Source organism: Salvelinus namaycush, chromosome 2 (genome assembly GCF_016432855.1).
Source record: "Salvelinus namaycush isolate Seneca chromosome 2, SaNama_1.0, whole genome shotgun sequence".
Lineage (NCBI taxonomy): Eukaryota > Metazoa > Chordata > Actinopteri > Salmoniformes > Salmonidae > Salvelinus > Salvelinus namaycush.
Genome location: NC_052308.1, coordinates 12,357,715 through 12,373,563, shown reverse-complemented (window position 1 = coordinate 12,373,563; position 15,849 = coordinate 12,357,715). Strand labels below are relative to the sequence as shown.

The window sequence follows — 15,849 nt, the reverse complement described above, 5'->3', positions numbered from 1 at the left end:
AGAGAGAGAGAGGAGAGAGAGAGAGAGAAGGCAGGGCCAGTTCGTTCGAGAGAGAGAGAGAGGACCAGGCCATTCGTTCGAGAGAGAGAGAGAGAGAGAGGAGAGAGAAGGCAGGCCAGTTCGTTCGAGAGAGAGAGAGAGAGAAGGCAGGCCAGTTCGTTCGAGAGAGAGAGAGAGAGAGAGAGAGAGAGAGAGAGAGAAGGCAGGCCAGTTCGTTCGAGAGAGAGAGAGAGAGAGAGAGAGAAGGCAGGCCAGTTCGTTCGAGAGAGAGAGAGAGAGAGAGAGAGAAGGCAGGCCAGTTCGTTCGAGAGAGAGAGAGAGAGAGAGAGAGAGGCAGGCCAGTTCGTTCGAGAGAGAGGAGAGAAAGGCAGGCCAGTTCGTTCGAGAGAGAGAGAGAGAGAGAGAGAGAAGGCAGGCCAGTTCGTTCGAGAGAGAGAGAGAGAGAGAGAGAGAGAAGGCAGGCCAGTTCGTTCGAGAGAGAGAGAGAGAGAGAGAGAGAGGGAGGCCAGTTCGTTCGAGAGAGAGAGAGAGAAGGCAGGCCAGTTCGTTCGAGAGAGAGAGAGAGAGAGAGAGAGAGAAGGCAGGCCAGTTCGTTCGAGAGAGAGAGAGAGAGAGAGAGAGAGAGAAGGCAGGCCAGTTCGTTCGAGAGAGAGAGAGAGAGAGAGAGAGAGAGAGAGAAGGCAGGCCAGTTCGTTCGAGAGAGAGAGAGAGAGAAGGCAGGCCAGTTCGTTCGTTCGAGAGAGAGAGAGAGAGAGAGAGAGAGAAGGCAGGCCAGTTCGTTCGAGAGAGAGAGAGAGAGAGAGAAGGCAGGCCAGTTCGTTCGAGAGAGAGAGAGAGAGAGAGAGAGAGAGAGAGAAGGCAGGCCAGTTCGTTCGAGAGAGAGAGAGAGAGAGAGAGGAAGGCAGGCCAGTTCGTTCGAGAGAGAGAGAGAGAGAGAGAGAGGCAGGCCAGTTCGTTCGAGAGAGAGAGAGAGAGAGAGAAAGGCAGGCCAGTTCGTTCGAGAGAGAGAGAGAGAGAGAGAGAAGGCAGGCCAGTTCGTTCGAGAGAGAGAGAGAGAGAGAGAGAGAGAGAAGGCAGGCCAGTTCGTTCGAGAGAGAGAGAGAGAGAGAGAGAGAGAGAGAGAGAAGGCAGGCCAGTTCGTTCGAGAGAGAGAGAGAGAGAGCAGGCCAGTTCGTTCGAGAGAGAGAGAGAGAGAGAAGGCAGGCCAGTTCGAGAGAGAGAGAAGGCAGGCCAGTTCGAGAGAGAGAGAAGGCAGGCCAGTTCGAGAGAGAGAGAGAAGGCAGGCCAGCTCGAGAGAGAGAGAGAAGGCAGGCCAGCTCGAGAGAGAAGGCAGAACCATTTGGATATGTCTTGGTAATCTGCATCTGGCAATGTATTAATTGTCTTGCATGCCTCGCAAATTCACCAAAGTAGCCAAATGTTTTCCTCTTCCTCTCTGGTTTAACTTTTTTTGCACAACTTTCCCTAGGCCTTTATAGCCATATAGTCTGGTTGGGCTATAACATGGATAATGATGTTTTGTGATAACGGCACTGTGATTTTAATGTTGTGGGGAAGAAAAACAATTCGGTAAGGGATGTTTCTTAACGTTAAAGATCCCAACTTAATTTAAACGTTTAAAGGTACTTACTTGAAATAGCCTATATGGAGCTATAAGTAGGTACTGAAACTATGAAACGCTTGCCAAGTGTAGGCGTCTGCAACAATTTAGTAGGAGGGGAATGTGGGAGGGATGAGTTTCCAACACAATTCCTCACCTCCATTCTCTCACAACACCACAAAGGAGACAGTGTAATCTTCTGTGATGTTAAGGTGAAGACTGCAGGCTGTCATTACTCACCCTATTGCCTCACTGAGGATGATGCCTGACTGAGAAGGGTTTGGCACTACATGTCTGCACTGTGTTTGATTGAGACATCAGCCTTAGGTACAGACACATGACAGTGATTCAGTCAGTGCTCTTTGTGTAATAAAAAGGTAGGGAACTCTTGTCAAGAAGTTGTTGGATTAAAATATTTAATGTCCACCTCTTTTTAATACCAAATCTGCCATTAATCCGAGGGGGATCAACACTTGCGCGCCTCTGAATATAAATTAATTTGTCCAGGTGTTTCTTCCACTCAGTTCAAGTGTGCACCACACTCAAAATGTATTTAAATATGAGGAAAACCCCTGGTGTGTGAAAGCGACAGGGCTGCTCAGCCGGATTAAAATGGGTCTGTGTGTGGTGTGGTAATCTCTTACCTGGGGCTCCTAAGTGTTGAGGCCTGAACTCTCTGACCTCTGGATAGATATGACGCTGCCAGCACGTTCATGCCTCTCCACTGCCCCCTCCCCCATTCTCACCTTCCGCTGGCTGGCTACCCCAGACCATGCCTGGCCTGTGGTACATGTGCATCGGTCCTCCCCAGCAGCAGCAGGCTGGGGCCTGTCTCTGAGGCCCTACCCCTGGCTGCTTGTCTGTCACGGAACCTTACCCTAATGAAGGCAGAAGGGCTGCTGTGCTACTGCCTGCTCTTCATCATTCCTGCCACAGCCAAGGTTCACTAATTAAGACGCTCGGCCCTGCAGATTATAAAGCATCTGGATCATTAGCATGGGGTCAAATGGCATTCGTTTGGGGGGGGCACTCATCAACTTGCTGTCTGTCAGCTGGCTGGCCTCTCATGGCGAGCCGATGTGGTTCTGGCTGCATCCTAGCCCTGCATCTTAATTAGAATGCAGTGGATCACTGCCACTGTGTTACAGGTTAGGACCGGCTCCAGAGAGCGACACGCAGGTTAGGACCGGCTCCAGAGAGCGACACGCAGGTTAGGACCGGCTCCAGAGAGCGACACGCAGGTTAGGACCGGCTCCAGAGAGCGACACGCAGGTTAGGACCGGCTCCAGAGAGCGACACGCAGGTTAGGACCGGCTCCAGAGAGCGACACGCAGGTTAGGACCGGCTCCAGAGAGCGACACGCAGGTTAGGACCGGCTCCAGAGAGCGACACGCAGGTTAGGACCGGCTCCAGAGAGCGACACGCAGGTTAGGACCGGCTCCAGAGAGCGACACGCAGGTTAGGACCGGCTCCAGAGAGCGACACGCACACACACATAGACAGACCATGCAGGGTTAGGGTGAGGTTTACACACACACACACACACACACACACACACACACACACACACACACATCATGCAGGGTTAGGTTTAGACACACACAGAGACCATGCAGGGTTAGGGTGAGGTTTAGACACCAGGTGATGTGGCTTGTGTTGAAATGCAATAATTTGAATAACAATCTGGGATTCCTGTGTTCAACGGTATGTAATGAGAATACGGTATTTATTTGCTCTAGGAGAGGGTTGGGCGCCGACCGTGCATCTCTGCCATCATTTTATCATGATGAATCACTCTCATTAGCAGGTCCTGACTCACCTTTTATTTCAATTAGCTCCAGAGCCACTGTGGTGTTTGGTAGTGTCATGTAATAAAGCAGCAGTGAGCTATATGTGCTGCTACTGCGTCTCCTTTCTCAGATCGGGGTCTGTTACCACTAGACTGAGGTTTCAGTCAGTGAGCTGCGGCTGCACAGTATAGCCTAGTCTCTGTGTCTCTGTCAAGGGCATTCCTACTGCCCCTCAAACCCTCAGCGGCCTGTGAGGTATTTAATACAGCACGGCGGGCTTGTGAGGACACACACATACAGAGTGGAGATTCCACTCTCTTTCTCTCGTCATAGTGCAGTGTCACTCTACACAGGGGGCTTGTTTTGCATGGTGGCATGCGTTCACCTATCTATGCCTGTAACTTTAGGCCTCTCCTCTGCTTCTATTTTAAACCAGAGAGGGCAGCGATCCCAGAGAGAAGCTGTTTGTGGGTGCAGAGGGCTGAGCTGAGGACTGTGGTTGGCACAACTGCACAGGGCTGCTTGTTTACGTCAGAGGCTCCGCCTTTGGGAGAGAAAGGGGAGGGGAGTTTACTAACCTCACAAGGGTTGCAATTCCTCATGAGCCATTCCCCCATTTCACTAGCAGTTGTGAAAACAATTCCCCATCTAGCATGGGCAGCAGAGCAGAGTGGGCAGGGAGAGGAGTGTGAATCAGCTAAACTTGCAGGGGTGGTGGGATATTTGGGGTTAGAGTTCCTGTGTGCTGGCCTGGGATCAGGGGTTATGAGTAGTTGTTAGACAGCCTTGCATGGTGTTATGAACACGACTCAGATTAGTTTCTTTATGTGGTCACAGAAACAAACTGCACTACCATAGCTCAGGAGTGTAACTGAAGACATGGCACAGATTTGGGGCCAGACTGAGTCAATCAAACTTGACTGTGTCCAGTATCTGTTTACACAACCACACTGCCTATATGCTAGTGATGGAGGAAAAAATCAGTACAGTTACAATATTGTCCAAAAATAATATTGGGATGTATCAATATTTGACTGTAAAAAAATATATATATGGTTGCCTATAATATATATATATATATTCACACGTACGTGTGTGTGTTTCCCTCCTACTTTAGTTAGCACTAGTGGGCTGTACTTGCTCCAGAACTCCTGTGTTTTTCATCCTATAGCTTGTTCTCCATCTTCTTTCCAAATAGTGAGCCAACATGTTTTCAGCACGTATTGATAAACTCATTTTGTCATGCTCTCTCTCTGCTGCAGACATATGGTGAGCAGTATGTGTGGAACATCAAAATAAAATACAAGTATTGAATCGAAATGCATATATATATATATATATAGAATCTCTCTTAACCGCAGGTAGCCTAGCGGTTAAGAGCGTTGGGACAATAACCAAAAGGTTGCTGGTTCGAATCCCCGTGCCAACTAAGTGAAAAAATAGGTCTGTGCTGTTGAGCAAGGCACTTAACCCTAATTGCTCCTGTAAGGGCAATGTAAATATTGTATCGACACTTAGTGTAGTTATTATTTTATTGCCAGGTCCCTGGCATTTCCCAACCCTTCTATATTCACATGAAAAATGGGAAGCATCCACATGTTAAGGGAGCCCTGGTATTTTGAAAGTACCAAAAACCAGTCTGCAGTGTACAGTTTCACTACAGGAAATATGGAACTAATTTGATACTGAATGCTTAGCTAGCTGCCAGACATGTTTGTGTAATTAGTTATGCTCAACCAACCTCATTGTTAGTGTAATTTCCAAATGTGTGTAGCTGGACTAAAAACTCTGCTTCTTCCTCATCTTCTAGGTTTCACTCAGAGACAGCTAGACCGCTGAAGCCCTGAGCTGGGGGAGCCCTGTACTCAGCCTCCACTCACCTCACCTGGCCTGCATTTCACCCATCAACCCCCTTCTACCACCACAGACTCGCCGCAGCCCAGCCTGTCGTCACTATGACGTCGGAGCTGGAGAGTAGTCTGACCTCCATGGATTGGCTGCCTCAACTGACCATGCGGGCAGCCATCCAGAAGGCTGATGCCCAGGGGCACCACGGGGGGCCGGGCATGGGCAAGAAGAGTGCAATGCTGGACCCCAACACCACTCTGGACCAGGAGGAGGTCCAGCAGCACAAAGATGGCAAGCCGCCTTACAGCTACGCCAGCCTCATCACCTTTGCCATCAACAGCTCGCCTAAGAAGAAGATGACCCTGAGCGAGATCTACCAGTGGATCTGTGATAACTTCCCCTACTACAGGGAGGCAGGCAGCGGCTGGAAGGTAAGATGATGGACAGAAAGGAGCTGGAGTAGAATGGATGTCATTCTGAGCTGATGTCATGAGTGTATGAGATGGTTTGTAGACATTGAGTTAGACATAAAGCTAACTGTCATTCATAATAATCACCCACACTGTTATTTCACTAAAGCTCAAAGCGAGACTACCCACTCTATATCCACTAAGTGCCTTACATCTTTGAGTGAAATAATACGAGCAGCCCTGAACTGTGTGAAGTGTACAATTCTGGATTAATATTCAGAGCGAGAGATGGCCCTATCTGAGCGAACACAGACTAAATAGCCCATTCATGGGTGGTATTATTCATTGCAGATGCCTTGATAGAAAGCAATTATGTAGGAGAGAGAGCCAGTGCTGTGTCATCTCAAGAGGCACGTGATATACAGAGATAAAGCTATGCTGATTGCCTTTTACAGAGCCCAGATATAAATTGATATGCTTTTTTCCAGTCAGTGACATTTATATGGACTAGAATGTGATGCACTGCTTTATTGCAGCCAGGCACAATGTATGTAGCCCATTTCCTGTGTGTGAGAGCAAGTGCGTGTGCGAGTGAATCTATGGAAGGGGAAGAAAGTATACAACAATATTATAGAATTGGGTTGAGTTGGCTTCATGTCAACTCTGTAGATATGCAATATCTTGCTAAGGATAATAAACTCTAGTGGATATTGACCTTTTGAACATCTTTTAACATCTGTACTTTATGGTGATGTTGACTTGTATTCAGGTTGACAATCTTCAGGTTGTGCTGTTAAATATGTAATGGCACTACACATGTTTTACTCCCTGTTCATTTATTTCCATTTTCTAAGAGCAAAAGCATGTAGTTCAGTTAGCAGGGTGCTAGTCCTGGGGATGCAATCTGCAGCAGTAGTCATCCTATCCTCTACGTTGTATCTACTAGGATATGAATGCACCTATAGCATGTGTTCTAGTTCCTTTAGTGGGCGTGTGTGAGGGTTGTTGTGAGCATGTCTGGGTGAGGTGAATGTAGGTCGGATGCAGTCATCGCTCCGCTATTCCCCCAGTGATGTCGGCGTGCTGCAGGAATTTAGGACCCAGTGCACGCATACGTCTGCTCTGTATGATAATGCAGGCTGTGCCGCCGAGATGAGACCGGGCTAATCCAGGCGCCGGCAACTCATTTAATCATCTCAATATAACTCCATTAGCCTACACTTTTAAGAAATATCAATAAGTGCTGTCAATAAGAACAGATAATTCATCAAGGTCAAAAAAATCTGAATGCTGTGTTTGAAGGAGTGAATATGCACACAGCGACCACGAGCAGGCATTCAGACAGAGGCTTTCTTACACGCTCTCTAAAGCACCTTTTTGACAATGTTTTTAACTCTGAAGTGATGCAGAAGAGTTTCATGATGTGGTCTCTTTCGATATGGGCATGTGCTGTAGGGCAGGCGCTATAAGTTAAAGGTGTTGTTGGAGAACAGCTAGAAACACACTGGCTATTCCTGTATTATATATATTGTTGACCCAGTATGCCTCTTACAAGAATACTTGCCTAAGGATGCATCATCCTTTCTGTAGTTTCCCCCTCATCCCATAGTATCTATTTGTACCAACATCACCGAGCATGTTACATGATAGAATCATGTATGTACATTTTATAGAGCTTCTTGTATTCTAAAATGGACCCCTCTCTGTGTGGAGTCCTATCCTCCGTTCACTTCAATTCAATCTTGCTGCTCAATCCCATCCATTCGAGTCCATGTCATTACAATATTGGATATGTGGAGCTGGCCCTAATGACTTTCTCCAGATTAAATGGCGAATAAGAGCGATCCGGTCTCCCAGGTTAGGAGGTGTCTCCTATCAGAAGCTCTCTCCTCTGAGACTTTTTAATGCTATCAAGACGGTAGGCTGTGGGTCAGTTTCTAAGCTTATGAGTTTGACACTGTCTGGCTTCTTCCTGAGCGTCCACTAATGAATTTAAAGCGTCATGTCCTGCCTGGGTGTCTAACTTCTTCCCTGCCGTGACTTGCTTTCTCCAAGCACACAGCCTATTGCAGGGGTTCACACACTCTTTTTGAAACAACCCAATTTTAATATCTGAACATTCTCGCCAGCCCAACTATGTGAAAAAAAAATTATGTAATTAACATTGTTTACTTTTTTATTTGGGGCTGTAGCAGTCAATTGAAAATCATTTTAACACTATTTCTGATTGTCTTCTCAACTCACTATCACATACTTTTAATGTGGGGTGATGGTAGTCAATTGCAAATGAGTCTGACATAATGGAGGTTATTTCACCACCACTAATGAGATGGGTGTGCTTGATGCATGTCGCATCAGCTTTTCCAACCTGGATGGATATTTGGCTTTAATACAGAGGAGAGCACTGAATCCAGCTTCACACAGATATAAGCTGGCTAAGGGTACCATGAGTTGTATGGTCCTTTTCAATACAACTGGGAACTCAAATTATGTCAGTAATCTTCAGGTCGGAAAGTCGGACCTCTTGAAAGGTTCCCGAGTTGGAATTCCGAGTTGGATGACCGTTAAACTATTTTTCCCAGTCTGGGCTCTTTCCCCCCCCGTGTTCCCAGTTGTCTTGAACGCAGCATTAATGCTCAGAGGGAGACTGCAGGAACCAAAACTCCTCCGTAGTGACCCGTGAATGCGTTGTCTGCAGCATTTGGTCACATGACAGCTCGATCAGCTGTTCGATTTCACTTACCGGCATGTCAATTGAGCCAGGATCACAGTCAAACGGATTGGGAAGTAGGTCCTAAAGTCCTCTTACAAGCATTGGAGGTGAGCAATCATTACTCGTGTGGGACACCAGCCTGGTCTCATAGCAGCCGGGACACTTATTGATGTTGGTTTCTGTTAGAAACATGCACCGCCAAGGGAACGGGAATGATTCGCTTTTGAAAAACTCTCTCCAATAATAATTCTTTCCTCTGAATACACTGATTTTGGTCACTCATCTGTAGAATGTTTTTTTGTATTTCCATTGCATTCTTGCATTCAATTTCCCAAATCTTTCTGTTACATAGGCAAGTAGACACATTTTCTTTTCATTACACAAGGTTAACCAAGTCTGTTTTTTTACATCCATTGTTAATGACAACAGTTCCCCTCTCAATGCGAATAATCTTTCCAGCACTCCCCCTTGATAACCACCAAACCTCGGTGTGAAATAGAACATTGTCCTGCTCTAATCCCATATCTCCACATAGTTTTGCAACAGGCAGGGCAGTGGATGTAATTTGATGTAGTTTACAATTGAAGTTACCTGCTGCAGTATACCTCTGCGTTCTGTGCTCAGCTCTTTTGCAGCCAGTTGCTCTCGGTGTATCATACAATGTCTCCATATGGCAGAGGCAGACACATTCAGAACTAGCAGGCAGAGGCCTGCCCTCTGTCCCGCCATAGATGGAGCCCCATCTGTTCAAAAGAACCCACCATTCTATCCCATGGAATCTGTTTTTCGTCAATATAGTCACGCAGCATAATGAACATCCCCTGTGCTGTTTCTTGCTTGGGAATTGTGAGACAGAACAATATGTAGCATCCCCCGCAAGTATAGCGAACAAAAATCAATGCATGGCCATCTCGACCCTCACAGTTAACGTCTGTTTTGGAATTTGAGTTGTTCAGTCAGTTTCCTCTTGATTGTTATTAATAGCAAACATTCTTCGTTTAACAGTGTTTTCTGACAAAGGTATTGATGTGAGTTTCTGTGCCTCTGCCTCCCCACACATTGTTTTCACCGTATCAATTGCGTCCAGTAATATAAAAGTCTCTGCAATAGTGTGGTTTCATATCGTAGCAGGCCTAACCATTCACCGTGGGAATGATTCAAGTGCAACGCTCAAGTGTGCCCTGAGATCTAAGGGCGCTCTCTGGTTGAATTTGATCTTTTAGATATGAATCGTTATCATTTCTATTTTTAAGGTTAACCACATTACAATGATTTTGAGATGCAAAAACGATATTATTTAAAAAATCCCGGATTTTGGAAATTCTCCCGCTAACCCATTTCATATCAGACGACGCCACATGAGGTCGCGCCCCGTAGTTTGGGAACCGTTGGCCTTATAGGCTACCGCTGAAATGCAGTAGTGTGGGATCCTTAGTGGTGCAACACGCATAAACCTCAGTGTAAAGGTATTAAATGTCTAGATACTAGAGGATTACCGGGATCCCACCCAGTCAATGCAAAGGCGCTTATTATGCGCAGAGATTTGAAATCCATGTTTACAAAACAGGTTTATAATCCCGCTAAGAACCGGCAGTCTAATCTGATCAGTTCCTCTGAAAACGTGTGTCCGGCGGAGCCACGCCCACAGATGACACCGCAAACTCCTCTTTGCTCTACTCCAACTCCGGGAAACAGGATTGTGTTAGTAGGGCTGACACAGTTACCTAGAACTGTGTAACCAACGGCTAGAGATGAAGACATTCATAAAAAAAACAGTCAACCTTCCAACAAAATTATATACACTACCGGTCAAAAGTTTTAGAAAACCTACTCATTCAAGAGTTTTATTTTATTTGTACTATTTTCTTCGTTGTAGAATAATAGTGAAGACATCAAAACTATGAAATAACACACATGGAATCATGTAGTAACCAAAAAAGTGTATTTGAGATTCTTCAAATTGTCACCCTTTGCATTGATGACAGCTTTGCACAAGCTTGGCATTCTCTCAACCAGCTTCACCTGGAATGCTTTTCCAACAGTCTTGAAGGAGTTCCCACATATGCTGAGCACTTGTTGGCTGCTTTTCCTTCACTCTGTGGTTCGACTCATCCCAAACCATCTCAATTGGGTTGAGGTCGGGTGATTGTGGATGCCAGGTCATCTGATGCAGCACTCCATCACTCTCCTTCTTGGTCAAATAGCCCTTACAGCGGCTGGAGGTGTGTTGGGTTATTGTCCTGTTGAAAAACAAATGATAGTCCCACTAAGCGCAAATCAGATGGATGGCGTATCGCTGCAGAATGCTGTGGTAGCCATGCTGGTTAAGTGTGCCTTGAATTCTAAATAATTCAGTGTCACCAGCAAAGCAACCCCACACCATCACACCACCTCTTTCATGCTTTATGGTGGGTAATACACATGCGGAAATCTGTTCACCCACACCGCCTCTCACAAAGACACGGCGGTTGGAACCAAAAATCTCCAATTTGGACAGATTTCCACCGGTCTAATGTCCATTGCTCGTGTTTCTTGGCCCAAGCAAGTCTCTTCTTATTATTGGTGTCCTTTAGTAGTGGTTTCTTTGCAGCAAATTCGACCATGAAGGCCTGATTCACGCAGTCCATCTGAATAGTTGATGTGTCTGTTACTTGAACTCTGAAGCATTTATTTGGGCTGCGATTTCTGAGGCTGGTAACTCTAATGAACGTATCCTCTGCAGCAGAGGTGAATCTGGGTCTTCCATTCCTGTGGCGGTCCTCATGAGAGCCAGTTTCATCATAGCACTTGATGGTTTTTGCGACTGCACTTGAAGAAACTTTCAAAGTTCTTGTAATTTTCCGTATTAACTGACCTTCATGTCTTAAAGTAATGATGGACTGTTGTTTCTCTTTGCTTATTTGAGCTGTTCTTGCCGTAATATGAACTTAGCCCTATTTGGTAAAATACCATCTTCTGTATCCACCCCTACCTTGTCACAACACAACTAATTGACTCAAATGCATTAAGAAGGAAATACATTCCACCTGATGAAGCTGGTTGAGAGAATGGCAAGAGTGTGCGAAGCTGTGAAGGCAAAGGGTGGCTACTTTGAGGAATATAAAATGTATCTTTTTTTCTTTAACACATTTTTGGTTACTACATGATTCCTTTCATATGTGCTATTTCATAGTTTTACAATGTAGAAAATAGTAAAAATAAAGAAACCCTTGAATGAGTAGGTGTTCTAAAACTTTTGACTGGTGGTGTATAAATATTTATACAGAACAAAAATATAAGCTCAACATGTAACAATTTCAAAGACTTTACTGAGTTACAGTTTAAGGAAATCAGTCAATTCATGTAAACCCACTTGGGAACCAGGCCCAGCCAGTCAAAATGAGTTTGACACAAAATGGCATTATTACAGACAGAAATACTCCTCTGTGGAGGTCTTGGGCTGGCCTGGTTACTCATGGTCTGTGGTTGTGAGGCCAGTAGTGTGATATTGTCCAAACAACACAATACAATTATATCCGACTATCAATTATTTTAGATTTTTTTCCCCATCCCTATTGGCCCCTTGATTTGTCACTAGACTTCGCTAGATTATGTTTTGCTGTTGCCACGACGATGTCACAGCACCAATTTGCCTGCGGCCCCCGACATAGCTTTTTCAACCCCCTCTCCTGCCGCACACCGGGAGAACGGTTTGGAACCTCTAACCCTGGAAATTTGACTGGTAAACTCATGGGTACACTCGCAATGGCTGTCTGGTATTGTGATGCAATTTCCATTGTAATGTAAAATGTTCATTGAAATTATGTTAACTGATGTGGCGCATCCAATGGAATGTATTTTTTTTAAATGTCAGTCGCGTTTAATCAACAAATCACACCACATTGATGGGTACACTACCTGCTTTTACTTCCTGCATTTACTTCTGCTTTGCTCCTCACAATGGCCGCCACTCCACCCATTATGCCATCATTCACTTGAATGAGGATGCCCGTTCCATTCATTTTATTTATATTGCAGTACATGCAGTCAAAATGTGCAAAAAAATTAACAATATATTTTTGTATATATAAAAATTATGGGGACTGCAGTCATTTGGCTGGCCAATTAGCGTCATCCAAAATTTCATGACCGACACAGGCTTATGTGTTAGTGCTCTCAGTTCTTTCCAAAGGAGTCCCCTTGGCAACAGTATAGATGGAGACTTTCCACAATATACACACACACACACCTCATCCAACAGCTTCTGACTGTGTTGCCACCCACCCCCATCTCAAATATTGCTCCCCACACCGAATGTCGTCCAGAGAAGATTCCCTACTGCGTCTCTCGCAGGTGAGGGATGCCAAAGAAAATGTGGAGCAATTCTCAACCAGTTTAAAAATTCCTGAAATATTTGCTTTTGAACTTTAACTGTCGAGGAGGAGATTGTTGCTACTGGCATGCTTTTCACCCCCTGTTTTTTCCACACCTGCGTGCAGGGAAGCTGAAAAAATAATGCATGTGGCTGCTGATTACCCAACAAACACTATCTCCCCTACTGCAGCCACAGCTACTGTAACATGTTAATAGAGACATGTCTCCTCCAGTGTCTGAGGCTTTGTCGACCAGTCTGAAGACTAGAGCTGGGGTGTGGTGTTGCCTTCTACAGTGGTCCTGGACAGAGCTAACCTCTGATCTCATTATAAAATGCAAATACACAGCGCCCTAAACAGATCAAAGGTTGGCCTTCCTATTGGATGGCGTGGGATTAATAATGGCAGCCTGGAGACGTTTCTATTTTTTAAGAGGTGATTTGGAGAGCTGCCGTTCCTCCGAGACATTATTTACTTTGGAGAGAATGTTGTTGCTCACTACTGTAGTGACTGACTACAGCACAGGAATCCCAGGCAGCTCCTTTTGTTGCTTATTTAAATGTGATCAGCCAGGTAAGAGTATTTTCACTTTCCTCTGCCCCTGCAATCTCCCACAAGCTTGGGTTTCAGGGCGTGGAATGGGAAAGTGTAAAATTGCTTCAATGCTAGACTGTGATGCCTCCATCTGCTCATCCAGCCTGTATCATTATTACGCTGTTAAGCAAGCATTTACATTTTAAAAGCTTTGCTGATATTGAATAATTCAGCAGCTCAGATACACATTTAGGCAGTAGCCTAACACTAAAGCTTATTTTTCCTCATCCAAAAAATCAGACATTTTAGAGCTCCGTCTTATCATGCTGTATCAAAGGGAGTGCAGTGCAAGTGAGAGCCTTGTTTTTTGAGGTGCATGTGGGAATATGTTTAGCGACTCTCTTTCCCCAGATTGCTGTAAATTGTAGATGCAGTGAATGTGTGGTGGCCTGGTGGCGGTAGTGATTCATTCGGCAGCCGGTTTGATCCTGCTGTGAGCCGGTTTCCCGTGTTAGGAAGCTCCTGCTTGGCAACCCACCCACCCACCAGCCTCACCTTAAACCCTCCCCTGCTACTGCCTGCCACCCACCGCCTCCCCACTGATCACGCTCTGCACCTCAGAGTGGGCGGGGAGGACATGCTGGCTGGCATGCCCCGGATCCATTTGGCAGGAGCCGCTGTCCCCACACCCCGCTGAGTGAAGAGTCAACTACAGTGAGGAGGAACATGTAAGGGCTCGGGCTCTGGAGTTGTCTTTTTTGGCCTGTATGTGCTGATTTAGGCTCTGTTCTTATATGTAACAGTATCTCTTCCCTGCTCATGACCATGACTTCACAGTTCAGTCTGTTATCTATAGGTCCCATACAACCAATCGTAGCCTAAACATGAGCTTTTTCGTCTGTTTTGTCTTTCCCTGCCGCGCAACACATTTTGCTGGACAGTGATGCACTGTTGTGCTCTGGACGGGGCGCAGACTTACTGAGTCACTGCTCCAGGCCTTTCCAAAAGCACTGCATCTCTCTGTTATGCTGGAACGTTACTCAGCCACTGAGCGCTACAGCAACACTAAAGCAGTGGGGAAGCAGGATTGGCTGTAGAGCCGCTCAGTAGCTGGGGATAGGGTTTGGACTGATGCGCTATACACCGCAGTGATACTTCCCGAGCAGTACATTGAAGTACATTATAGGGATGAATTTAGAGTGGCTGAGATTTACATGTGAGTATTTAATAACTGAGGAAAGGGGTGGTTCTTCTGTATTTCTATGGCTTTTCCAGATATGTTCCAGATCGCTTATGTGGGACTGAGATCATTACCTCCAATGGGCCGTGCCCATGCCTCGTCTCAGATCTGGAAATGGAGCCCGCATGGGGGCAAATCACCCTCACTACATAAAGTTATGAACTGCAAATCACCCTCACTACATAAAGTTATGAACTCCAAAGAATTTTAAGCACTTTAAAACAACCCATAACTGGGAAAATCATTAGCCAGTCGTCAGGTTCTTCTGTAGGGACAACGGATAGTGTGAGAATCCTAGAGTCATCATTTTGTACCCAGTCAGATTTGAATTGAAAGTCTTGATGGTTTTTATTGCATTGTAAATGTGAATTTTTTTCTGAGGTGTGTCCAGTTGGCCTTTTTATCATGGTGTTCCTGATCTATGACCTGTCATTGTTCAATGACCTGTCATTTGTAAGGGCAGCAAAAGTCTTATAACAGTCCCTGTGTTTTGTGCAATTGTGACATAGCAAAACGTTATCCTGTATTTAAAGCCTTATCCAAACATGTAATGTAATGTCTGAGGATAGCTCTGGACCATCTGACTTAAGGGACAGCTTGATTAAAAAGCTTTGATTAAAGGTTAATGATGATCGCACAAAACATAGGCCCCTGCTAGACAGTGAAAGCATAATCATGGCTCCAGTGTAAGAATACTGTAACGCCCAATCATGAAAGCATCGGCTTGGCCAGTCTCATTTTTATTGAAAGCCTACTCATGGCTTTTCTGTGTTAAGGCAGTCTGACCTAAGCATGGCCTCTCATAGGTTCTGTGATTTTGCCAGGAGAGTGGGAGAGCGAGGGGGGAGAGGGAGGCGCTGAGCCATAATGAATTCTACATGCTATAAATAGAGCCCAGTCCTTGTAATCCGCCTTTAACTCTGAATCTGCCCTGTTAAATCCGCCTAAGCTGGGCTAGACCGGCTAGTGCTGCTGCCGCTGGCTTCTGCTATATAAAGATTTTCATAAATGCTCTAGAAACCATGAATGATAAAACAACAAAAAATGTGTCTGAAGGATTTCATCCCGTCTGTCTCCTGGTCTTTGTTTGATTTGAATTAATATTATCCGTAATTGAGGTAGTCTGCTCTCCCTGTAGATCAGTTTGCCTCCTGTGAAGCTCGCTACTAATTTGTCAGCTTTTCTCCCGTGCTCAGCGTTTCCTTTTTGAAAGAAGAGAGCTCCAGCCATTACTAATTAGCAGAAGCTGTGAGAATGTCTGTGGGAAGGTCCAGAGGAACAGGAGACTAGCTAGTGATCTGGCCAGAGGTCTGGAGGCTGGCTGAGGTAAGCTCTCAACTGATCATAATGCAGTTACACCTA

At 45.6% G+C, this 15,849-nt stretch overlaps 1 protein-coding gene across 1 annotated transcript in view; it reads left to right on the top strand.

Annotated features, from left to right (window-relative positions):
* The window catches only part of LOC120059130 (forkhead box protein J3-like), a 135,110-nt gene that overhangs the window by 53,984 nt on the left and 65,277 nt on the right, over positions 1-15,849 (top strand). Inside the window, exon 2 of the mRNA XM_039007963.1 lies at positions 5,201-5,669. Within this exon, the coding sequence (XP_038863891.1) occupies positions 5,346-5,669 (324 nt within the window). The 5' untranslated portion in view covers positions 5,201-5,345. The remainder of the gene's footprint in view (positions 1-5,200; positions 5,670-15,849) is intronic.